This window comes from Pipistrellus hanaki, assembly GCF_964339955.1.
Source record: "Pipistrellus hanaki genome assembly, chromosome: 4".
Classification (NCBI taxonomy): Eukaryota; Metazoa; Chordata; class Mammalia; order Chiroptera; family Vespertilionidae; genus Pipistrellus; species Pipistrellus hanaki.
Window position 1 is genome coordinate 59857091 of NC_140506.1, and position 25330 is coordinate 59882420.

General features: G+C 37.8%; 1 protein-coding gene across 8 annotated transcripts in view; it reads left to right on the forward strand.

Annotated features, from left to right (window-relative positions):
- KCNN2 (potassium calcium-activated channel subfamily N member 2) overlaps positions 1-25330 on the forward strand; it is a 328108-nt gene that overhangs the window by 284280 nt on the left and 18498 nt on the right. For all 8 annotated transcript variants that reach the window (XM_084882819.1, XM_084882822.1, XM_084882823.1 and 5 more), the window contains one exon: positions 13828-13969. In XM_084882819.1, the coding sequence (XP_084738945.1) occupies positions 13828-13969 (142 nt within the window). The remainder of the gene's footprint in view (positions 1-13827; positions 13970-25330) is intronic.

Here is a 25330-nt window from a genome sequence, read left to right on the forward strand (position 1 = left end):
TGGCATAATGAAGCTCCATACTGTTATCAACAGTGGCTGCACCAGTCTGCATTCCCATTAGCTGTGTACCAGGGTTCCCTTTTCTCCACATCCTCACCAGCACTTATTGTTTGTTGATTTATTGATGGTAGCGATTCTGGCAGTTTTGAGGAGATTGAAAATATTATTTTTAAGAAAAACATACAAGCTAAGAAACAAGGATGTGAATTAAATCAAATGGAGCAAAAGAAAGCCATTGTGGGCTGCATTGCTCTTCACACTGCTTCAAAGTTATTGCTATGTATGAGCTCTGAGGCTGAATAAGTATTCATTCACACCATTGAAACAATTTTTTTGAAATAATTTTGACATATGTCAAAGATATAGAATATAAAAGATCATCTATGCACCCATCCCCATGACTTCTTTCTATAGTTTGCTATCAATATATTTATCACTAAACAATACACAAAATTATCTTATAAATATATGAATTGTTGGATCCTGATTCTGTCCCTTTTTTCGATAGGATGCCAAGTGAGCAGAGTTTGAATACTGATAATGAGAGAAGCACTCTGCTGTTCAGGTTGTTTGATTTGGAAAGCTGTCAACCCTAAAGACACCTGCCCTGCAAGAATGTTTGCGGTGCCCTCCTTGAGCACCAGCTGTGGCCCACAGTGTGGGCAGGACTTGGGAAAGTGACTAGAGCAGGCCTAACAGAAATAACAGGTAGGCCAAGAGGTGCTTGGCCTACCTGTGGAGATTACGTTTTCCTTCACTCATTGTTCTGCAGAATTGTTGGGTATTTGGCCTTTCCTGGTGGCCTCAGCCCGCCCATGACTGGGGAGGCATTGCATGTTTGAATGAATTCATATACACAAATTAATCAAAATTCAATTTATTTAAAATTCTTTTTTCTCCCTTTACCCAAGAATCAACAAAATAAGCTGCCAAATGATAATAGAGCATGGATTATCATTCTAAATGTGTATGTTGTTTAAGGTCCTTTAGCCCATTCTACTTTGGTGGAAAGTTGAGAGTGAACATGATGGTCAAATTAAAATAGCCATGTTTTTCAGGTATGATTATTGGTTTCTAAGGCTCCCCTGCCTCTGCTTTTCTTGCTGTCAGACATGACAGCTAATCACCCACATGGCTATTTAATTTTAATTTAAAAATAGGCACATGTGGCTGGGGGCTACTGAATTGGGCTAACAGACATTAAACATTTTCATAATTTTTGCAGAATGTTCTTCTGGACAATGCTGTAATGAAGTTCATACTTTCCATTCTAATTGTATTTTTCATGTCAAATCATTTTTTATAAGCTGCCTCAAAGCCTATGTAGAACACATACAAATACTTTTGCCCTTGAGGTGCCCCTGTGTTTGCCAAGCTATTCTCATCCAAAGTGTTAACCTGATTTGGTAGATAGAGGATAAAGCTAGTGTTGATCCTGTTGACTTTTCTTGCATAGCTAGCACCTGCATAGCTAGCTGGCCCTCCATCTAAGTTCACCACACAGAGGACTCTGTGCTTCTAGATCCAGCTGTTGCATTTGGCTAAGGGTTTGACTGCTATGATTCCCATTTTGTCTGTTGAATGGCAGGAAATGTTTCTGGGCTTGGAAGGCTCACCTTTGGTTAGTATAGTGGTGGGCAAACTCATTAGTCAACAGAGCCAAATACCAACAGTACAACGATTGAAATTTATTTTGAAAGCCAAACTTTTTAAACTTTAAACTTCTTCTAACATCACTTATTCAAAGTAGACTCACCCAGGCCATGGTATTCTGTGGGAGAGCCACACTCAAGGGGCCAGAGAGCCGCATGTGGCTCGAGAGCTGAAGTTTGCTGACCACTGGGTTAGTACAATTGAACAGGCATAGAATTTAAGAGAACATATCATTGCCATGTTGGTCGTACTGCAGAGTTGACTGACAGGCACGGCACAACTAAGCTTAAGCTCATGGGTTTGTTTGACTTTTTTAATTCTGGTCCTGGGTGGCTTTCCATTGCCTGCAAGTGGCTACAGTGCAGGGGTCATTGTCCACCCAGGTTTCCCTTTGCAGTTTTCTTTTTTATTGATTCCTGAATTCTCCGCGCACCAAAGTTAATCTCACCAGATTGGCAAGCTAACCTTGTGATCCTTGGGGGGGGGGGGGGGGGGGGGAATGTCGCAGTATGTGGCATCATTGCTCATTTTACCTGTGTCTTTTGGGGAGCTGAGTATCTAGCCCACTTTGCTAAGAATGCACACTCTCTGCTTTGCTTCTCCAGGTGATGAACATTCAGCCAGGAAGTGTTTTTGTTAACATTTTACATCCTTAAATACTAAAATATGAAGATATGTTTAGTTGTTTTCCTGTTCTCATTTTTCTGTTCCCAGAGTAGTTGGAAACTTTAGTCGGAACTAGTGAAAGCTACGTGATCTATCTGTGCATGATGCTAACTAAGCGAGGAGGGTGGTTTTTATTTTTTTTACCTTGTTAGTAGGTTGGCTAGAATCAAAGCTTTTTAATTATTCATGGTTTCTCTGGTGATTTTTCTTCCACCGTTGTTTACATTTTTTCAAACTTTCATTTGTGGGAATTTCAACTGTTTACTCACTTTCATTATGTTCAGCCTCTCTGTTTCTTTCCTGTTACTCCACTCTCCTCTGACCTTCATTCTTTCCTGTATGCTGTTTACATAACATTTTTTTCTACCTTTAATAAAACATATTGTTTCAACTGCAGTTCATTTTGATTGTTTCTGTTCTGAGGACTCTACACCATGGGGATTTGATAGCCCTTGGTGGTGGGCTGGGTTCCAAGAAGCACTGTCCCTGCTCTTGTTCCTCCTTCGTGAGCCTAACTTGTGCTGTTATTCAGTGAGTGGGGTGTGGCATTGCAGTCTGTAATTGACCTACGCTGGGTCAAGCAAGGTGCCATTGGTAGGCAACCTAGGACTAATTTTTAGAAAGTAAGTGGGAAATTTAACTGGAAAACTATCTTCTCAGGAACTCTGCGGCCCTTCTCCTCAGCCTTGTGGAAGTCACCTTCAGCTCGGTGTCCCTGACAGCCCTGTGCACTCCTGATTTGGTAGCTCCGTTTTCTGACTCCGCTTCTTCCTCTCCGAGGAATAAAACGATGACATTCAGGAATGTTTTGCTTCCCTGGAGCGTAGCCTGGAATGGGAAGTGCTGGAGGCTAAGACTTCTAAGTAGAAATTTTCATTTGCTGCACTTGGAAAATTAAATATTTAGAAATCATTTATGATAAGTGCCTGCTGTCAGTGCTGCACCTTGGAGCTGGGTTGATTTGGATCATCGGGGCATAGTCAGCCTTACACAGGAGCCCTGTGAAAAGCTTCTCAGAAATACATGGTAGATGCTAGACACAGATGTACCTTCCTCCCCCCACCTGCCCCCTAGGAATGGAAGTACTGGTGGTGGGAAGAAGGGCACTGAAGAGGCGTAAGAATGAAATGCAAAGAAAGGTTGCAAGCTTTTTTCTCTTTTTTATTTATTTATTTGGACTTCCTATTGGTGAGCATCCCTTTTGCTTCCTACTTGCCTCACCGATGCACCCTCCCCCTATGGTGCTTTTGCTCTGCCAAGAGAGCTCCTGACTCAGGCCTCCTTGCCCGCCTTCCTCTCTGCAGTCCTTTTGCTCTTTTACATCTGAGCGGTGCTGTGTTCATTGACAGTGAGTGACAAAGGGATGTGGGGCAGGTAGAAAGGAACAAAAAAGCTAAAAGCTGCCGATGCTCGGAAAAGCCCTAACATTTGCCACCTCACCTATGTGCTAGGAGGTACACTCGCAAAAGTAATGAGTGTACATTGTCTGCTTTTACACAATGGAGAACACAAAGGTGAGAACTGACCAAGTAGCATTTGTTTGTGTTTAATCTTTGTTGTTGAAAGTATTGCATTGGTCCTCCTTTCCCCCCAATTAACCTCTTTCAGCCTGCTCTACCCCTCCGCCCCTCCCACCCTCGCCAAGCCCTCACCACAGGTTGTGCATATATGCATCCAAGTTCATTGGTTGGTCTTTTCCCACCCACTCTCCCCTGCCTTCCCTCTGAGGTTTAACAGTCTGTCCATGCTTCCATGTCTCTGGGTCTATTAGCATATGGATGGTGCTCCTAAACTCAAAGCTCACAGCCATCCTTTGTGTATCTGGTATGATCCTCCCGTTGGAGGAAAGGAAGGCTCAGACATTAGGACTCACTGCTTTAGGTCACAATGGAATTAAGAGGTGTGTCAGGGCCTCTGAATCCAGAGCAGTCCTTCTTTGACTCGATCTCAGAGTAAATAAAAAAGATCCTAACTTTTGTATCTTCAAATGTTGGCTCAATTCCAACATGGCCTAATTAGAAAAATGCACGGGAATTTTTTTTTTCTTACGAATTTAGGAAACAAAGCCTGGTCTTCGGTCTAGAAAATCTCAGGGGCGTGAACTATGGAGACGTGCTGCCACCTCCGATTATGTTAGCTTGGGTCCAGAATGGAGTCAGGTGTCCCTCAGAGGGCTGCTGGGTGTGGGAGTGGCCCTGGCTCCTATTTCCCACATGGAGCAACACCTGCCTCTAGGTGGCCAGGAGAGGGCTTTCCCTTGAAGGTATTCCCAACAATGACCCTCTCCATCCTGACTCTGGCACTGGTCAAGCCAAACTCAGCAGAGCAGCCTTGGAGATAAACTGGTGTGGCACTGCCACCTAGTGACTGCCTGCCCCACTGCTTTTGTTGGCCTCCAGAAGGGAAGTGAACCTGTCTGCTTACTGCCACCCAGGTAGAAAATCACCCAGGGTAAGTTTTAGTAGGAAGCTTCTAAGACCACAGGCAGCCAGGCCAGTGCAGGCACGCTCTGTCTGCAGTCAGCTGAGCCTGGCACACATTGACATGAACTATACTGTCCTTGAAAAATAGACTTTTTGGTAAGGGAATCTTGAATTCTTTCTGAGCATGGCTCCATCTTTGTCTCCTGGTCTCCACCTTCCCCCTGGAGGAGCTCACAGTATGTGCAGGATGCAGGCACAGGCACGGAGCAGGAGCTGGAAGAATTAGCTGCCCCACATAATTAAAATAACTACTGGTTAGGAAGTTAGTAAAGAAACAGAAGGGGAGAAAACTTGGTCCTGGTTATAACATTGCTCTGAAAGTTGATATTTTCTTTTATTCCCTGGGGAGTAGCAAAGGTTTGAGAATATAATTTGTCCCAAAACACCAAGTTGTCTAGCTTCACTGCTCTCCAGATTTTCTGATGGCCATTGCAGAGTCCGGCGGCCCTGAGACTCTAGACCGGTGGTTCTCAATGGCGGTAGTACTGGCCATGTGGGCCATTTTGTTCATCTGTGGAGAGATTTTGTTTGTTTGTTTTTTGCTTGTCATTCGGTGGGCCAGGGGCACTCTGTACTCTGTACTGCATTGCACATTCCCATTCTACAAAGAACTGGTCCTGCATTCCACTCGACCTTGGTCTGACCTCCTGGACATTCTCTGTACAAAAATTTTGTTTCTAATTTTCTTAGTTTAGACATAAATCCATTTTAAATAAAAACAACATGTTTTTGCTCGGTTGTAATATACACTTAATTTTTATATGATGCTATAATTTATAGTGTGTAAATTAAAGGAAAACTGTCACTTGTTTATTTGTAATTTGACCAAAAGTTTTTCCCATCCCAGAAAATCCTGTCAGCTATGGAAATACCCTACATACTTCCATACAATTGAAATTGAATTGCCAGCCATCAGACTAAATTTTTACATGTAGATGCTAACCACAGAATACTTTTTATGTCTCCCAGGTTAATCTTGCCTGAGAATTTAGATATTGAAATACAAGACTTATTGTAAACTAGTGGCCCAGCACGCGATATCACGTGCAGTCAGCCGCCCACTTCCATGGGAGGTGGGAGCGAGCCACGCTCCAGAGACCATTGCCACTTCGGGAGGGAGGCTGGAGGGAACCGCTGCCCACGGAGCAGAACCTAGAGGCGCTCTGTGTGCACAGCCAGTTGAACAATCATTACTGTGATGCCGTAACAGACAATTTGCATATTACCTCTTTATATACACTGAGTGGCCAGATTATTATAAACTCTGAATGCATAATAATCTGGCCACTCAGTGTATATCCTATATATTAAAAGGCTAATATGCAAATTGTCCTCTTGACCAGGATTTTGACCAGCAGGCAGGCCAGCCAATCGCCCATGTCCCCTCCCCCTGGCCAGGCTGGCCGGAACCCACCCATGGGCGAATTCATGCACCAGGCCTCTAATATATACATACACACAAACACACACTGAGTGGCCAGATTATTATCTCTGAACATATAATAATCTGGCCACTCTGAACATATATATATATATATTGATATATATATATAACTTACATTATCTGAATTTCATTTCAAATATTAAAAGAGGACATTAGGTCTACTAGGATTGAGAACCGATGATTACATGGATTTTTTCCATTCAGGGGAATCTCTCGTGATGGATACATTCACATTGTGGTCTTTCTCCATCTCACTTTTAGGAGCCAGACTTATTACCATGATTCTCTGACCTGGAAGTTTTCTCCTAAACCTGGGTATATTTCTCTAAACCCCATTATCAAAGAAAAGCTGAATGCTGATTAGACCTTTCGGATCTTTTTATAATATGTTCATATGGTACCATTGTGTTCATAAAGGTTTTTTTATTGTTTGGTTTAGATTTTGTTTTATTTTTTGTTTTAAGGAATTTCTTTTTTTTTAATCAATTACAGTTGAAATATAATATTAGTTCAGGTGTAGCACATAGTGATTAGGCATTTATATAACTTAGGAACTGATTACCTGGTAAGTCTAGTATACAACTGACACCATACATAGTTATTTTGATATTTTTTGCTTATTGCCTATGCTGTTATTTGACATTTCTGTGACTGTTTTCATAGCAATAAGTACTTTTTAATCCCTTTCCCTTTTTTGCCCAGCCCTCCAACCCCTCTCTCAGCTGGCCACCATCAATTTGTTCTATGGGAATATATATATTCCAGTCGTTGATGGTTGATGGACATTTAGGTTACTTCCATATCTTGTCTGTTGTAAATAATGCTGAAATGGATATAGGAGTGCAGATGTTTTTTTTGAATTAGTGTTTTGGATTTCCTCAAATAAATACCCAGAAATGAAATTGCTTGCTCATATGATAGTTCTATTTTTAATTTTTTGAGGAACCTCCATACTGTTTTCTACAGTGGCTGTACCGATTTATAATCCTACCAGTAGTGAGTGCTGCAAGAAGTTTCCATTTTCTCCACTTTCTCACCAAGTTGTTTGCTAGTTTATTGATCATAGCCATTCTGACAGGTGTGAAGTAATCTTTCATTTAGTATAATTTGCATTTCTCTGATTGGTGATGGTGAGCATCTTTTCATATGTCTATTGGCGCCATGTGCATATCCTCTTTGGAGAAATGTCTATTCAGATTATCTGCCCATTTTTTAATCAGATTGTTTATTATTATTTTTGTTATTGAATTGCATGAGTTCCTTATATATTTTGGATATTAATCCCTTATCAGATGTATCTTTGTTGAATATCTTCTCCTTTCTATAAGTTGTCTTTTTTAATTTGTTGATGATTTGTTTCACTGTGCAAAACTTTTTAGTTTGGTGTAGTCCCGTCTGTTTATTTTTCTCTTTTGGGTGCTGATCCTTTGCTGTTCTTTTGGTGAGTGGAGCTTATTATTGTGCAATGAATTCGTTGTAAGGTGGCTAGGTGGAAAGTTGCATTTTTGATAGAGATTTCTTGTTATTAATATATGATTATCTTTTCACTGAAGTGGTTTTGTTTATCCAGAGAAAAAGTATTCTTTCTCTATACTAGTTAATTCTAATATAGGGTTGGGAATATGGAATAAAGAAAGGAAACTAGGAATGCTACTGTTCAGTTTGGAAACTTGAATTTATCACCCATGTTTTCAGCCTCAAACATCTTTCCTGACCTTAGCTGTGTCCTGGGTTAGAATCTCCAGTCTACCCCTAGAGGGAAAAAACCTCTATCTCTTGTTAGTTATCTGGCGTATCAGGTAGGGGCAGGAACCTGAGTATCTATTAATCCCACATATTTAGATGTAATTAATCCTCCTGTTTTCACCATGGGATCTCCAACTTGTGAATCTTCCATGGATTCTTTGACTATGAGTGCCTTTTAACTGGGAGTATTTAGACCATTTATATTTAATGTGGTTACAAATATGCTTGTTAAATCAGTTGTCTTGCAGTTTGCTTTCTACTTGTCTCATTTGTTCTTTATTCATATTTTTCTCTGTTTCTTCCTCCTTTTAGATTATTTCTTGATTATTATATCATATATTCTTTATTTAGTTATCAGTTATTACTCTTATGAATTATTCTTTTGGTTCCATTAGGGTTGATAACATACCTTTATACTAAGGCATATTATAACTAAATTATCAGTTTTATCTCCACCCTAAAGTTATACCAGTACCAATTAGTACAGCCTATCTTCAAGTAATTCTGTACCACTTTAAATATAATACTTCCACTTTTCCATCATTGGATAGTTTTACATGCATGTACTCATCAGTTGGTACTCAGCTGAATAACCAAGACCCCTTGGTGGGTCTCTGGATCTCTCTCTGTGAAGATTTGTCCTCTCTGTTTTTTGGCCCCGTGAACTCCCCGCATTCCCAGCTCTGTCCTTCAACTTGGGGAACCCTCACTGGATCTATCTGGTTTCCCCATGAGCTTCCTCCAGAGACTCTCTTCACTTTGGTTGTTTACCATCTCTCAGGAGTCACTGTTCTTCGTTACTAGAGTATGTATGTCTTGTTAACTCTTGTTACAAATATTTTTTTCTGGTTTTGTAGCTGTCTTAACAATATGTGTAAATCTAGTTCCTTATTCCATCATAATGGAAACAGAATTCCCTGTGCACTTTCATTGTATAAAAATGTGTTATTTCTTATTCTCTGATTTATCCTTTTCTTTCTTTCTTTCTTTCTTTCTTTCTTTCTTTCTTTCTTTCTTTCTTTCTTTTTTTTTTTTTTTTTTTTTTTTTTTTTTTTTTTTTTTTGGTCTTGTTGGTTTATACCTCTTTTTATAGCCTTACTACCATTTTAATGTATTTCTGAAAAGAGAGCTGATGGTTGATTGATCCCATGCATTTAAATCCTCATAATACTTTTTACTATATAACTAAGGCTAATATTTGAGATCCAAGCTAACAATTAAGATGAGATGATTTTACCATTTATAATGCTAATAGTAAGTTTAGTAGAAAAGCATTAATAAACCTAGTTTGTCAGCTATTAACTCCAGCATTGAATTATTTTCAAGTGTAAAAATACCATATATGTTGCATACAGATCTTGGAGTATAACATGACAAATTCAATTCATGTCAAACAATGGGCAAGACTCTTTTCCATCCACATTTTGTATCTATATATGTGATATTCCAGGCCTAGCATGTGGCTAAGGACAAGTCAGTTTGAGAAAAAAAATGTCTTACATTGTCACACTTATTAATGAAAAAAATCACCAATAACCTGTTATATTCTTCTATGCACTATGTGAAGATATAGCAATGAAAGAGGCACAGTCTTTGTCCTCAAATTTTTTATAGTTTAGAATCTAGGGGTTTCTAGATGAGCCAATTATATGTTGCTTGTCTTATGACCCAAGTGAGCATTGACTGGTGGTGTTAGGGATATCTACAAGAAGCTCCTGGCATATAAAGAGGGAACTAGTGGTCATGCTGACCAGAAGCTATGTAAAGTTTGGAGAAGGGTATCCACGAGCAGATTCTTAAAGTACAAATTAGAGCTAGGAAAATGAGAGACGGTGGTTCCAGGAAGAAGTGCACCTGCAGAGAGAGCCATGAAAGAGGATGACATCATTGCCAGCCATTAGTATAGCCAAAGGTCCTGTTACTTATGGAAGGTGCTGAGGATGGTGCAGGAGTGCTGGGCAGAGGCTGTCTCATTCAAAAGGAAGATAATCTCTGTAAATTTAAACAAATATTATGGAAATCTGTCATATTTATGATCTAAGAAAAGGGACCGTGGTAGATGCACAGTCAGCAATGAGTGAAGAAATGAATGGAAACTAAGAAAAGGAACATTGTGCTTCTTTTAAATCCTTAAAGCTGATCTCACATACTTGAAGTCTATGAGTCATGCAGTGCTGTTATACAGTTCACCAAGTCTTCTCCTCAAACCCTAAAATCCTTATTTTAAAAACTTGAGGTTAGCAGGCATTTTTTGCACTAAGTTTAATCTTATTTCATGTAATTTTTACTATATTTTATTTATTGCTTTTAGAGGGAGAGGAAGGAAGAGAAAGAAAAACATTGAATTGTTGTTTCATTTATTTACCTATTCATGGTTGATTCTTGTATGTGCCCTGACCAGGGATCAAACCCTCAACCTTGGTGTATCAAAACGATGCTGTAGCCAATTGAGCTACCCAGACAGGATTTATTTAATGTATTTTTAATAATATTAAACCAGCATTCATATTGATCAGAATTGGAAATTTGCCATTCGAGTCATTTCTTTGTCTTTCCCAGAACAGTTCTCCTTGTGGAGAGGATTGGAATAATCTGAATAAGCGTGTGTCATGAAATTCTAGAAGAAATGTTTTGACCATTGACATTGTACACATTAATCATTTGCAGTGGTGTGAATCTGACATAAATTCAAAGCCTGGCAGTGTTCTAAATGATAATCTCATGTTATAATTATGTGTAAGGATTTTCTGTATAATATACATGATAATATCATGTTGTTAAATCTAATATTTATGCCTGAGTTGCCAAGAAAGAAATCTTGATTATTCTAATAGTATCTAATATGGTCCCTAATTACCTACCTCTTCTTGACTATTCTCAACTGAGTATGTCTGAATATAACACCAACGTTAGCATAAGATATTATTTTTCCATTCTGATCAATTTTTCAGGCACGTTTACTATTTTATAAGCAGAGAGAAGAGAGAAATAATTTACCACTGGGTCCCAAATTCTAAAATACCAACTCCTAAAAAGATAGTTTCTTCTAATTAAGCTCTTCAATATGGGATTACAATCTCTGACCCAGTCTAGTGTGTGTAGCATATAATAAATATTGACTAAATGATAATTATGGCACAATACTTGACAGTGTTTGACAGAGTCAAATGAGGATGGAAGAAATTTGTGTATTTAAAACTCTGCATTAATGAAAGGTGAGCAACTAAAGAGGAGTCTGTTTCCCTAAATGTTTAATGAATGCTTCTATTTTTTTAAAGTGACTTACTGCTTCCAACTTTGAAAATGAGAAGTGCTACAGGAAGAACAGATTCCCAAACCTGCGCCAAACCTGAGATCTCCTTATGGGTCTCCGCTGTGAAGGTGTCCCCACTGGCCTGTGTTTATGTATGAGCTCTTGCACTCCTCTTTGTAGTTGCTCTACCAGAGGGTAACCTTGTGCCCAGCAGATTTGTTTTAGTCACTCAGGTGTAGAAATAACTTAAAGATTTCATTCAGACATGGTCATGTTTTCTGTCTACTGATTGAGGACACTGTTGAAATAGAAAGGGTGGCCAAAACCGGTTAGGCTCAGTGGATAGAGCATCGGCCTGGGGACTGAAAGGTCCCAGGTTCGATTCTGGTCAAGGGCATGTATCTTAGTTGCGGGCATATCCCCAGTAGGGGTGTGCAAGAGGCAGCTGATCAATGATTCTCTCTTATCAATGTTTCTATCTCTCTATCCCTTTCTCTTCCTCTCTGTAAAAAATCAATAATATATATATATATTTTAAAGAAATAGAAAGGGGTGGAAGACTATAACTTTTTCAGCCATGTTTCAGATTTCCCATGTCTTCAAACATTAAAGTAAAATGAAAATGAATGCAAGTCAAGAACTGAGCACATAGTAAGCACTCAACAAATATTTTATATGCACCAGGGAATTAAGGCCACCAACTCTTAAATGCATCAGATCTTTATGTAAATCACGCTTTAAGAAAAAACTGTCTCACAATTAAATACTGAATAGACAGCGATTTTCAACCCATGTATAATACCTGACTAGTCAGTGGCACTGGTATCTTTTCCTGTAGATTGTCAAAAAATAAAAATAAAAATGACAACAGCCAACACGTTCAATACCCATTTAGTATGAATGAATGAGTGTATGGCAGAATTTTAGTTCATGCATGCCATGAGGCGAAAAAGGTTGAAAATCACTGTAATAGGGTATGAACTATTTTGCCTCCCTTTTTTTGTATTGCCCACACCCATGCCAGGGAAGTGCATTCCCTGTTTCAGGCAACTGCTTAATGAGGGATACTCTCTAGACAGAGCCTCAAGGTCATGAATGGGTTAGAATCCAAAGCTTACATCTAAGGTTCTTGTTTGAAATGAAAACCACATTCTGCCATGGAAACCCCATTGCACAGGCCTGGCAGACTCCCAGAGCCTGTGAGCTCATATTGTAGCTGAAGGATAGCATGGACCCCATCACCCTACTCGTATGTACATGTTATTGAACAGGGGAAATGCACTTACTTGTCTTCCTAGAAAGCTAGGAATACCTCTTGGCCACCCTGTTGGCAATGAAAGTATCTCTACCGAGCCATTCTAGGAGGGGAGTCCACAGCTAGGACATGATGGCAGTCCCTTGGGGTGGAATGGTGGAACACTCTGTCCTTCTGCAACCAGAAACTCTAAGAGTGCTCATCAGCAGGGTCGGTTTTTCTTTCAGAAGATACAGTGATTGCTTTCTGTCTTACTTACTCTGGAAATCTACCACTCTGGACAGGTTTTCTCTTTCCCTAGACCAGAATAGCTTGAAATGCTATTTCTTAGGGGGTCATGGCATTAGAAAGGTTGAGAACACTGCTTTATAGAATAGTCAGGATAAACTGTATCCCTTCCCTCACTGTAACTCTGTGTGTGCGACTATTGAAGCAACAGCTTTTATTAAGCTCTGGTTCTTGGCAGGGACTGTGGAATCAAAGGTACAGTTTTTGTACAGCGAGTACAGGAGTTCCAGGTCAACAGTTCAGCATAGTCCTATGGTGAAGAAATACACGGATACTGTGGGAGAAATACAGAAATACACAGGGTACAGAGGGAGAAATACACAGGGTACAGAGGGAGAAATGCACAGGGTACTAAGGGAGAAATACACAGGGTACTGAGGGAGAAATACAGAAATACACAGGGTACAGAGGGAGAAATACACAGGGTACTGAGGAAGAAATACACAGAGTACAGAGGGAGAAACGCACAGGGTACTGAGGGAGAAACGCACTGGGTACTGAGGGAGAAATACACAGGAGGGAGCTGGGACAAGAGCAGATAGAAAGGATCCCACTTCAATGTCTACTGAAAAATGACTAAAAGAAGGCCAACTAGGGAAATTAAGTTTGCAAAGGACACCCTAAGCAAAGGGAACAGCATGGCTCCTTCTGTTACAAAGGCGTGAATTGAGATTGGGCAGCTGCATATTGACCTATAAGTCAAACACACCAGTGAGCCTCAAGGAATGCTGAGACATTACCATAGGCCAGGGCAGGCTCAAGGATAAATATGCGTTTATCAACTTAGACCAGTGGGAAAATAGTTTTTTATATTTAACAGTTTCTCTTTCAAATTATTTTTAAAGTTGCGGAAATCCTGATGTCCTTCAGATTGCATAGATGGAACCTCAAATTTATTTATAATCGAGAGCTTTAAAAACCTCTAACTAGAGCAGCTTATAGAAGATACTTAGTGAATTAATTGAATTGAATCAAACTGGCCTTAGCAACCACAATGTAGATAAATTATAAAGGCCTGGCTTTGTTTGCTATTTTTCAGGTACCATGATCAACAGGATGTTACTAGCAACTTCCTTGGAGCAATGTGGTTGATATCAATAACTTTTCTCTCCATTGGTTATGGTGACATGGTACCTAACACATACTGTGGGAAAGGAGTCTGTTTGCTTACTGGAATTATGGTAAGTGTCTCTTTACGTTCCATCTCTTTTATTTATACTCAGAAGGCACTTAAACTGTTGGGTCCATGTGCAGAATCATTGTAAGCTATTCGGGTTCCCAAGCAGGGAATCCATGTAATAAATCAGTTCTGTGTTGGGAGTGGACCTCAGTTTTAATCTTACTCTTCTCATCATGCATCTCTGTTGAGGACATAGAGTTGCTAGATTGCTCTTGGTGGGTGGTGCACTAATTTGATGAGCAAAATATCTTGGAGTTCCAACTTCAGAGTCAGAACGTTCTTTGTGTAAGTCTGGGTTCTGCTATTTCCTGCTAGCTGTGTGAACTCAAGTAAGTTTCTCTTCTCTGAGTCTTAATTTTCCTCATCTGTAAAATGTGAATCATAATAAGAATCTTTAAGTGTGTCGAAAGGGTTAAAAAAGAATTACATGACGTTTTATCAGATTAGGTTTATTATTTTAATATTTGTTGAGTGCCAGCCTCTGGCCCATATACTGAAAATACAGCAAAAGAAGTCAGAAACTCTTTTTGCCTGCCTTCTTGAAACATGTAGGGGAAGAACCCACACTTAAAAATAATTAACAAATAATTGTTAATCACACTTGTAACAAATATATGAGGAAGTAAAGCTTCTGATGTGATTTTGGAACTGAGGGATGAGATCTGCTCAGAGAAATAGATCTCCATGAAGTTGGCTTTTAACTTTTCACTGAGGTGGGAAAGGGCGGTAGCCAGGCAAAGCGGGAAGAAGGAAGGGCATTCTGGAAGAGAATATGGTTTATTTGAAGATAATGAGGCGAGGAGGAACACCATACATTTGAGCAAGTTTACTAGGCCCGGAGTGTGCACAGTAAGTGGGAGAATGTCATGGCCTGAGGCTGGGGACAGGTCTTGTGGGAGCACTTGAGAAAGGGGACCTGCCACTGTTCATCCGGGATGCCTAGCAGGCTCAGATACCTCCCTTGCCCCTTACATGTGTACTATTTATGTGAGATATATGACAATTGTAGGCTAACACACCATCTAAAATTTATTAATGTGATATGAACTTTTAAACATTTAAGCCAGAGATAGTTTCAAGTTATTGCATTATTTTGAGTGACTTAGATGATTCTTATCTGCTTTTGATTATAGGGAAGAATGTTATCTTGCTATTTGTTTGCTTTCTGCCTACACAAGGAAGGGAACTGCTAAGGCAGGAAATTCCCAGAATTCCTGAAGTTAGGCATTCCTGCCCAAGGAGGCAGGCTTCCCACATGATGGCCTTTGAATGGTGGCCAGGGCAGCAAGTACTCTCCCAGCAGCTGCCCAAAGGTTGTTCCAAGAGTCGGAACCAGCTAGGAGGACTGAGTCTATGGCAGAGAGAGGTGGGAACAGGCTTCTCCCACTTGGTAGTATTGAAGTGGGAAAAGGCAGCTGGCAGTGAAAATAAAGTCCAGTTCCAATGTTAAGGTTACAAGTAGTAACAAGATGACCATTCCAAGTTCCAGTTGTGGAAAATATTTCTGGATCATAATTTAACTATAAAATTAAAGTTTTGTGAATTTTAGAGAACTTTTATTTCATTACAATTGTTATGGTCCATTGTGTTCACTATTGGATTATTTCCTGGAAATACAGCATTTTATTGTATAGTATAATGCTTTGGAAAATAAAATTTGCATGGATAGATTTTTGGAGGGTCCATAACAAGCCCACAAGGGGCAAGAATGATGCTACTTATAAAAAAAACAGAACCAATAATTGCAGTATCTCTCCACCCCCACCCCCCATGCTTTTTAGAAACAACTTTCTTGGTGTTCTTTTTTGGCAAAATGTCCCTCACTTTATTTTTGAATTGGGGATGAGTCAGGATTTGTGCAAACAGCCTCATTTGCCATGGGATCAGAGCCAAATTTAAAGTTAACTTTGCCAGGATCTTGCGGTACTTTTATCGTTCCTCTTAATTTTTTTCTTTGTCCTTAATGTCTCAAGAACAGTTTCTTCAAAATTTCATCTGACAGCACAAATCTTTTATTTAAGTGCTTGAACTCCTTCCTCACTTAGGTTTTACTAGTAGTCTTAACTTTGCTTTTGCTTGTAACTTCTATTTTCAAAGCAATCTTAATTGACATGGGCAGAAAAATGTTATGTGCAGTTAAATTTATAGGGATGTGGTCCTGTCTTTTAAGCTCGTGGTGAAACAGTCCTTCACTCCTTGGGCTAAGGAGCTCATCCCATCCCCCTCGTAAAATTTATTGTGAATGTCATGGGCGCTCATCCCATCCCCCTCACAAAATTTATTGTGAATGTCATGATAACCTGTGAGAGGCTCAATTTTATTTTCACTGCCAGCTGCCTTTTCCTAATTGGCCCATCAAAGATCATTTGCTTGTTTTTAGAGAATTGCAGTAACCTTTGACTAGCCTATTTGAAATACTGTATAGAGTTGGATTGTCTCTATCCCTGAGCCAAAACATGGAGACAGTCTTCTGGGAGTTGACTCTATTCCATACCATTTCCTGGAGAGCAAGAGCTTACAAATGGAGGTTACCTAGAAACTAGTATGGAGAGTATTGGCTGACAGTATAGATTTCTAAAAAATAATAATTTTTTCCATAGTTCATACAAAGGTTAGTTTCCTTTAAATGAAATAGATTTGTTTTATCAGACAAATGTTATTTGCTTTTGTTTTCAGGAACTTTAAATAGCAGTTTATCACTTTTGAATTATCTAAGCCAGATAAGACTTGTTTTTATTTCTAGCATTTTTTGGGCGGGATATTTTTTGCCTATTCCCCCTTGGACTTTTGTAATGCATGTTTAGGTAAAATGTGTATTGTCAGATTTCCCATGAGTCATCTCTTTGTCTCTATCTCTCTATCCCCTTGTGCCTTTTAGTTTAGTAAACTGTGAAAAAGAAATACAATTTACAACACTCCTGAGAGAGGCCAGGGTAATTCCTGAATCCTCTTGTATATTTTTTCTGAAGTGCCCTGTGTCTTTGTGCTTTTACATTTAGATTTTCTTATCCTCTCATTTATGATATAACTTTAGACTATTATTGATATAATTTATACCTGTGTTTTTTTTTCACTTTAGAATAAAATAGAATTGATCTAAATGCTAATACCTACAGAGCTTTCCCATTTCAAAAATGTACATGTAAAGAAATTAGTTCTGCTTTTCTTCATATAGCTAATAAAAGTAATGAATTATTTCTTAGCATCATCGTAGATGTTCATATTTCATTAGTAAGACTCAAAATGAAATTATAATTTAATAGTTTTAAAGCTTAATTTGTGCCATGAGTTATATTCTGTGGAACCAAGGACATTAATATTAACCTGCAGTGCTCTCAGAAAAAATGTATTGTTAAACCATTAGGAGAGAGTTTTCCAGAACATTTCTAAAAAGAAACAAATGGCCTTAACAAAAATAACCTCTTCTCACATGAAATGTAAATTGTGAATCCAAAGACCATTGAAAATCCAAGACCATCATGCTAAGCTTTTGTTATAAATTTTAGGTTGTGTTTATAATTTTATACATAGATGATAATGGAAATACTAAGATAAGTGTATCTTAGATACCAAGTGCTTTCACAGAAATTCCATTGTGATAGATAAAACAAGGCAAGAATAAATGTTCCTTTTACCAAGACTAACCAAATTAAGAGACAAGGATCTCTTCCTCTCTCCTGGATTTAAAAACATAGGATTTTGCCTAATAGACCAAGTCTCTCATTAACCTAAAGGTTGTATTTACCTCTTCTTTTCCTGTTTCTTCTATCTTTCCTCTCTTTAAGAAGGTACCAAGGGCATGAAGATTTATTATTGTGAATGTCATGATAATGTCCTGTGATAGGCTCAATTTTAAGTGGCTCTTAGTCTTTTTAAGGTAGTAGACAACTAACATTGTTCCAGCATGGTGTCTTAGCTTTCTGAGCAGCAGGTAGTCGCTCAGTATCTCTAACTTTATAACAGAGAAATTGTTTTGCTTTAAACTTAAAAAGTTATTCTATCTACTATTTTATATTTGTACATAGGTATAACACATGTTGAAAGTTTTATTTTTTTCTTATCTATAAATATACAGGGTGGGGCAAAAGTTTACAGCTGTGAGTATACAAAACAGTTTATTCTTATATTACTAATTATGGCATTATTTTCCACACAAACAACTGTAAACCTACTTTGACCCCCAACTTGTGTATGTCTCAAGAGTATGCCTCATTGTTAAGAGTAATTTTTTTTATTCTCCTTCTGTAAAATTATATAGGTATGGATGAGAGTAATATCTGCCCATTCTTAGGGATGCAGGTGATCTGATAAGCAGACCTCTAAAGTGATCTATAAACCCCTAGACATGTGTTTTAGACTTTCTGCTATTTTCTGTCTTTGCTTTTAAGAATTTTTCCCTCTGCCAGTGGGGGTAGAGAAAGTAGACTACAGGCAGCCATCCTGGGTGTTGCATGTGTGAAGAAGAAGAGAAAGAAAAAGAAATCCAGGGTGTTTTTTAACATGTCTTTTATAATTTGATATTAGGTGCTTAATCCCAAATAAGAAACAAATGGCCTTATCAAAGAGGTTATTTTACTTTTTGTTTGGTTTTGGCTTTCTCTCTGTTCATTGAATCTCATCAAATAATATCCAGTGAGGAGAGAGTATCTTTAGGTTATTATAATAGTTTGTTTTGTGCAGAGCTGCAGCAGAGGAGGGTGGGCCTTTGTAGACTTAAGGCTCAATTCCCCACCAGTGCCCTAGGCAGACCTTCTCTTCTCCCCTCAGAAATGTCTGAGGGACTATGGCAGCTGCTTTCTTCCAGGTACAAGCACATGTAGCTGGAAGTTGATGTGGCCTTCTAGCATTCGACTTATTTATACAAATCCACCTAATTTTTCTAAACTGTCAGCATATTTACTTGGCAGAGCTGCCCTTCCTATCTCTAAAATACATATGTTAACTTTAACACTGTTGCTTATAAGGAGAGATAAACCTGAGGATGACTCATTACTGATGACCAGTTTTATGTGGCACTTCCTTCTTTCCAGGGCCAAAGAACATAAATGAGCTGAACAGGCAAAAGACTCAAGATTTGGGTTTCCCAAGCACAGGTTTTATCACTGAATTAAAAAACCACACATATCTCCTGAAGATAAGGGCATTTGAGTTGATATGTATGTACCCTCTTAACAACAAATATCAACTTGTATTTGAAGACCCTCAGAGGTAGGGCATGAGAGAATTTGTCTTCAAAGTTGCCTTGAATGTTGTTTATCTTTATATGACCTACAGAGTTCTTTAAAAACTCTAATGGGATATAATATTAAAGCTGAGTGTTTTATAAAATTTGCCAGAAATGTTTTACTGGCAAATAAATTTTTTTTCTCTCATATAGTTTTATGAGAGAATAATTATACATGTCAGGCAGATGCACTGAAAATGTATTTATTGCTCCAGGATATTGTGTCAGTCCACCCCAGGGACAGAAAAATGGACAACAGTTGCAAATACTCATTTTACCTTTTGTTTGGAGGACAAATTGATATTTTAAAATGGAATTTAATCTTAAAGTTGTTTAATTTCTGTGTATATTAAATAAAAAGATACTTTTTCCAAATTATATTATGAGAAATTTTAATTACTGAGAGCCTAATAAATTGGCTATCATACAAGATTGATCTTTTAGGAGCTATTGCACATAGAAAGATATGAACATTATCATTTTTTAGCAGTCATTCTCTGGAGTGAGAATTCTGGAATTTCCAAAAATATTGTTAAATCTCTATTTTTCAGTTAGTTTACATAAAACATATTAGTTTCAAGTGTACAATATAGTGCCTAGACATTTATATAACTTAAAAAGCGAACACTCTAAAAAGTCTAGTACCAATCTGATATTATACATAGTTATTATATTATTGACTATATTCCCTATGCCTGTTTTTATAACAGGTAATTTGTACTTCTTAATACCTTTACCCGCATCCCACCTACCCCCAGCCCTGGCAACCATCAGTTTGTCCAATTCTACATATAAGTAAAATCATAATGTATTTGTCTTTCTCTGACTTATTTCACTTAGTATAATGCCCTCTTGGTCCATCCATGTTATCACAAATGGTAAGTTTTCATTCTCTTTCTATTGTATGAAGGTACCACTTCTTTATCCATTTATCTACTGATGGACATGAGTTATTTCTATATCTTGGCTATTATAAATAATGCTGTAGTGAACATAGAGGTGCTATCTTTTCATCAAATTACTGTTTTGAATTTCTACAGATAAATACTCAGTCATGATATTGTTGGGTCATATGGTAGTTCTATTTTTAATTTTCTTGAGGAACCTCCATACTGTTCTCCATGGAGGTTCTAATCTGTACTAATTTGCAATTCCTCCAACAGTAGAACAGGGTTTCCTTTCCTCCACATCTTTGCCAACACTTGATTTTAGCATTCTGACAGGTAGAAAGCAGTATCTCCTTGTGGTTTTAATTTGCCTTTCCCTAGTGATTAGTGATGTTGAGCATCTTTCATGTCTATTGACCTTCTGTATGTGGTTTTTGAAGAAATGTTTCTTCAGGTCCTCTGACCATTTTTAATAGGATATTTGAGGGTGTTTTTCTGGTGCTAAGTTATATGAGTTCCTTATTTATATTTTGGATATTAACCCCTTATCAAATGTATCATTGAATATCTTCACCCATTTCATTGTCTGTCTTTTTATTTTGTCGATGATCCCCTTCCCTGTGCAAAACTTTTTTAGACCCATTGGTTTTGTTTTTGTTTTCCTTGCTTGAGGAGACATATCCAAAAAGAAATTAAGAGCAGTATTAAAAAGTTTACTGCCCTATGGTTGGGTTTTACGTAAGCCTTTAATCCATTCTGAATTTATTCTTGTATATCAGTGGTTCTCAACCTTTATGTCGGACCCTTTAATACACGACCCACAGGTGGAGAACCGCTAGCAGGGTCGCCCAAGACCATCGGAAAACATATTTACATTCATAACAGTAGCAAAATTATAATTATGAAGTAGCAATGAAAATAATTTTATGATTGGGGGTCACCACATGAGGAACTGTATTAAAGGGTCACGGCATTAGAAAGGTTGGGAACCACTGTTTTATATGATGTAAGAAAGTGATCCATTTTTCCTAAGAGCATCCATTGAAGAGACTGTCTTTACCCCCATTGTATGTCCTTACCTCCTTTGTCATAGGTGAAGTGACCAAATGGGCTTGGGTTTATTTCTGGGCTCTCTTCTGTTCCATTGATCTATGTGTCTGTTTTTATGATAGTGCCATGCTATTTTGATTGATATCAAATTATAGTACAGGCTATGGTAGTATACTATTAAAGAACTGTCCCTTTTCTTATAGGGTTGTAGTCTTAAGTTATGATCCCTGAAAGTATTTGTAGGATCTGCATAACCAAGTAATCTAAAGTAAAAATATCACTTATTTGAATTTTTGAAATATGTGATAAATGATCTGGAGAAAACAAGGGACCAACATGACTTACAATTTCAGTGTTCTGATGGAGAAGACTTATACACTTTAACAATTGATAGCTCAATTTTGAAAATGAAAAGCATTTTAATAAACACTGCCTTTATAATTATTCAAAGTATACATATACATTTTTGGAGAGACATCCTACATAAAACTCTCTAGGTATTGGAGTCAAATATGCTATCTGATTATCAGTTCACTTCGGTGTGGCATAGGGTAATGAGCATTAATAATTTTTTCTTCTAAGGACAGGCTCTCTCCCCTACCCTTCCTCTCCCTATTGCAATATCTAATTTATTAGATGATTTAAAAAAAAAAAAGATACAGGTTTTCCTTGACTAGTTTAACCCTTTGCACTCCGAACCATTCTGGACATTGGCTACCAGCTACTCGATGCTACTTTGCAGTGGAGTGCGTTGAAATAACTCAATTCCCCATAATCACTAATAAACTGCAATGTCCCCTGAGAGGGGACATCCGAGTGATATGCTAGAATTCCGATGTCCCCTGAGAGGGGACAGCGGAGTGCAAAGGGTTAATACATTGTCTTCATTTCATTTTTGGTGGCCTGAGCATCTTGAAGTGGCAGGTTAGTGATTTGCTTAGCTTTTCCTGAGAACATAAGTGGAATAGGAGACCAGTAATCAGGATACATTTTCTGACTTTGCTGAAAGGAATATGACTCATCTTGGTAAGGCATACAGGGATCTTCATTTCATAACATATGTTAGTCCCAACTGTTTCTGTACCCATTGCGATGATGACAAGCTTTGGAAAAAATGTTGTGAAAGCATATTTACTTGCATTCTTATTCACTTTATGAAACAGAATGGTCATGGAAATTAACACTGAGTGGACATTGACATTATACCATTACTTAAATTACTATAATAATTAATGTATTGGCAGGAATTTACCTTGAACCTAGAAAGCTTTGGAAGTGAGCCAGTTTTGCATAACTAAAAGAGTGAGTTATTTTGAAACCCAATTCTATCTATATCAAACCGTCTTATGATTTATTAAGAACCTAGGGAATTTATGGTTTTCCTAATTAAAATAAGGTAGATAAGAAATAAAGGACTGTGCATTTGAACAATCATAAGGTTAAATTACTAAAGAGGCCCTTGAGGTACAATTTAAAGGATACATCTAGGATAATGGAATGAGGGATAAAGGTAATATTAATTGTCAGATTCACTTGTTTCTCCAGTTTGCAACAAAGGTCCTCATTTTATTGCACAAAATTTGGGTGAGCTAGAGAACACACAGCAAGAAATGGGCCAGCAGCAGGAAAAATAGAGCCCAGAAATAAAAACAAATAAAAGGTTTCCAAAGGCTCTTGATACCAGTGATTTTCCACTCCTGTTAGGATTTTGATTTCTTTCCAGAAGGATCTCAGCAGTGGCCACCTGCCAGGGGAGAACAATATTCAAGTTAGAGTGCCAGCTGCCGCTCACAGCTATCTTTATAGCTATTAGAAGTTCCTCAGATTTTTACATCCTCTGCTTATTCAGGAATCATCCCCACCCTTGAATTTCCCATGACTCATTGATTGAGGAGTACCTGAGCGCATACATGTAGCAGGTGATCCTGTACAGTAAAGTCCTCACTTAACATCATCTGTAAGTGAAACAAAGTGTAGCAAAACCAGTCCTACCATAGGCTAATTGATATAAACAAGAGTTAAGTTCCTCAGGCATCCCATCAACATAAGAAAATGACTTTGAACAAAATGACATTATTCAAGGGCCTGCTGTACTTGTCAAGCAACTGATAAGTCATAGTGTGGGTGGTACAAATGGCTATCCTGAGTAACCCCTCATAGTAGAATGTAACTATTTTAGATTCTGTGGCAGATGTTTTCAAGTCAACAAAATAGGTATAGCTTTCTAGGTTCAAGGTAAATTCCTGCCAATACATTAATTATTATAGTAATTTAAGTAATGGTATAATGTCAATGTCCACTCAGTGTTAATTTCTTTTCCTTCGCTGGTACCCAGCTCTGAAGTCACCTTCCTACCATTGTTCACATACCCACAAAATATCAGGAAAACCATCCACCAACCCAGGCATTTCTGACCTGTCTCTGTTACCTGCCTATACTTCCCTTATCATTTTTTACATGTCTTTATGATGAAATGGCTCTGATAAAAACTTTAGCTTGTTTGTTCAAAATAAAAAGTAGTATCCTTTATCATCTAAAGCAGTGACTCTGTTGGAATCACCTAGAAAGCTTTAAAACAGTCTGATGCTTGAGTTTAATCCCTGGAGATTGTAATTTAATTGGTTGGGGGTTGTAATTTAATTGGTTGGGGGAACAGCCTCTCAGCATTGGAATTTTTACAAACTCTTCAAGTGTGATTCTAGTCAGGGTTAAGAACTACTTATTTCTGAGTTGTACAAGTTTTAAATAGGAACAATATTGATTTATTTTGATAATTAACCATATTGCTCAATTTTTTGAACATTCATACTATAAGAGTTTATCATAAAATAAGGTGAATTTGCTATTGTTTTGCTTTGAAATACAGTGCTTCATAGATATGGAAATGACCACAAATAAAAATATAGGTAAAAGGTATCAGATGAGATAAAGGATGAAATATATCAGTGATAATTATAGTTCATAACTGAATAATCTCTCTCATTTTAGTTATCTCATTTCTGAAATCAGAGGTTAAACCACAATGTCTAAATACCTCATAATGTCTAAATACCTTCTAGTCTCTTTCTCTGATCATATGACCAATATTATTTCATTTCTGGGAATACTGATTTCTTCATAGAGCTAGATGGAAGACATACATATTTAAACACTCTGGAAATACTGTATTTAAACAATATCAGCTCATTAAAAGGCCATGTCTTGGTAATAATTATCAGGTTATAGAATACAGGGCAAATGTATTTATTTTCTTTCATTCTCAACTTCTCTCCTGCCAGATTTTTGTGATAACAACTCATCCCAGTGAGCCTAAAAATGCCTTCCTTGGTCTGTAACTGAATGGCTAAATTACATTTATTAATTCAAATAAAATGAATCTTATTAATTATATAATAAAACACACAAAAAAAATTCAACCTAGGAAAATGATCCTTTGAATCACTTAAGATTAATATGTAAAGGTTAAGTTAAATGTTTTCCCCAAAACCACAAATTATTGTCACTTTTTAAACATATTTAGTTTTTGCATAATATATATTACAGAAAATTCAGACTATACAGAAAAATCACAAAGAACAAAATAAGTTATTGATATTTCAACCACTGAAATATAACTTTTAATAGTTGGGCTAACTACTTATTTTCAGTTTACCAAATATGGATCATTTTTAAAAAAATAAAATTGTAATATATTATGGATATGCTGTAAGTAATAACCATTCCTCAATATTAGATGTTTAAGATGTAGACCACCATATTTTTAAGATAGAGTTACTATCATTTTGACTCACATAAAGGGAACGCTATTAAACCCTGCTTTAAAAAGATTGATGTCTGTTGAAAGACCCAGAAGGATTGCCAACATCTGATTGTTTATGCCCCTCTTCAGTGGGCTGTAGCCTTAACCTTCCTGTTCATTATCTGTCCACTAACATGGCTTGGTAGTCTTGACTGCTCCGTGGTCCTTCCAAGGATGAGATTCTGTGTGGCACTCTGGACTTCTCTTTCATAGCACCCAGGTAGCTCCTCAGTGGCCCCGTCCCTACCTACCACTAGGCGGGCTGTGTGCAGGTCCAGTGAAGTGGCTGCAGCATGACCTTACCTAAGCTCTCCCATAGGTGCCCCAGACTTGCCTCATGACCCTGTATGTAATCAGCTAAGATGACCCCACATCTCATGATTTTGATCATGGAACAGGGGT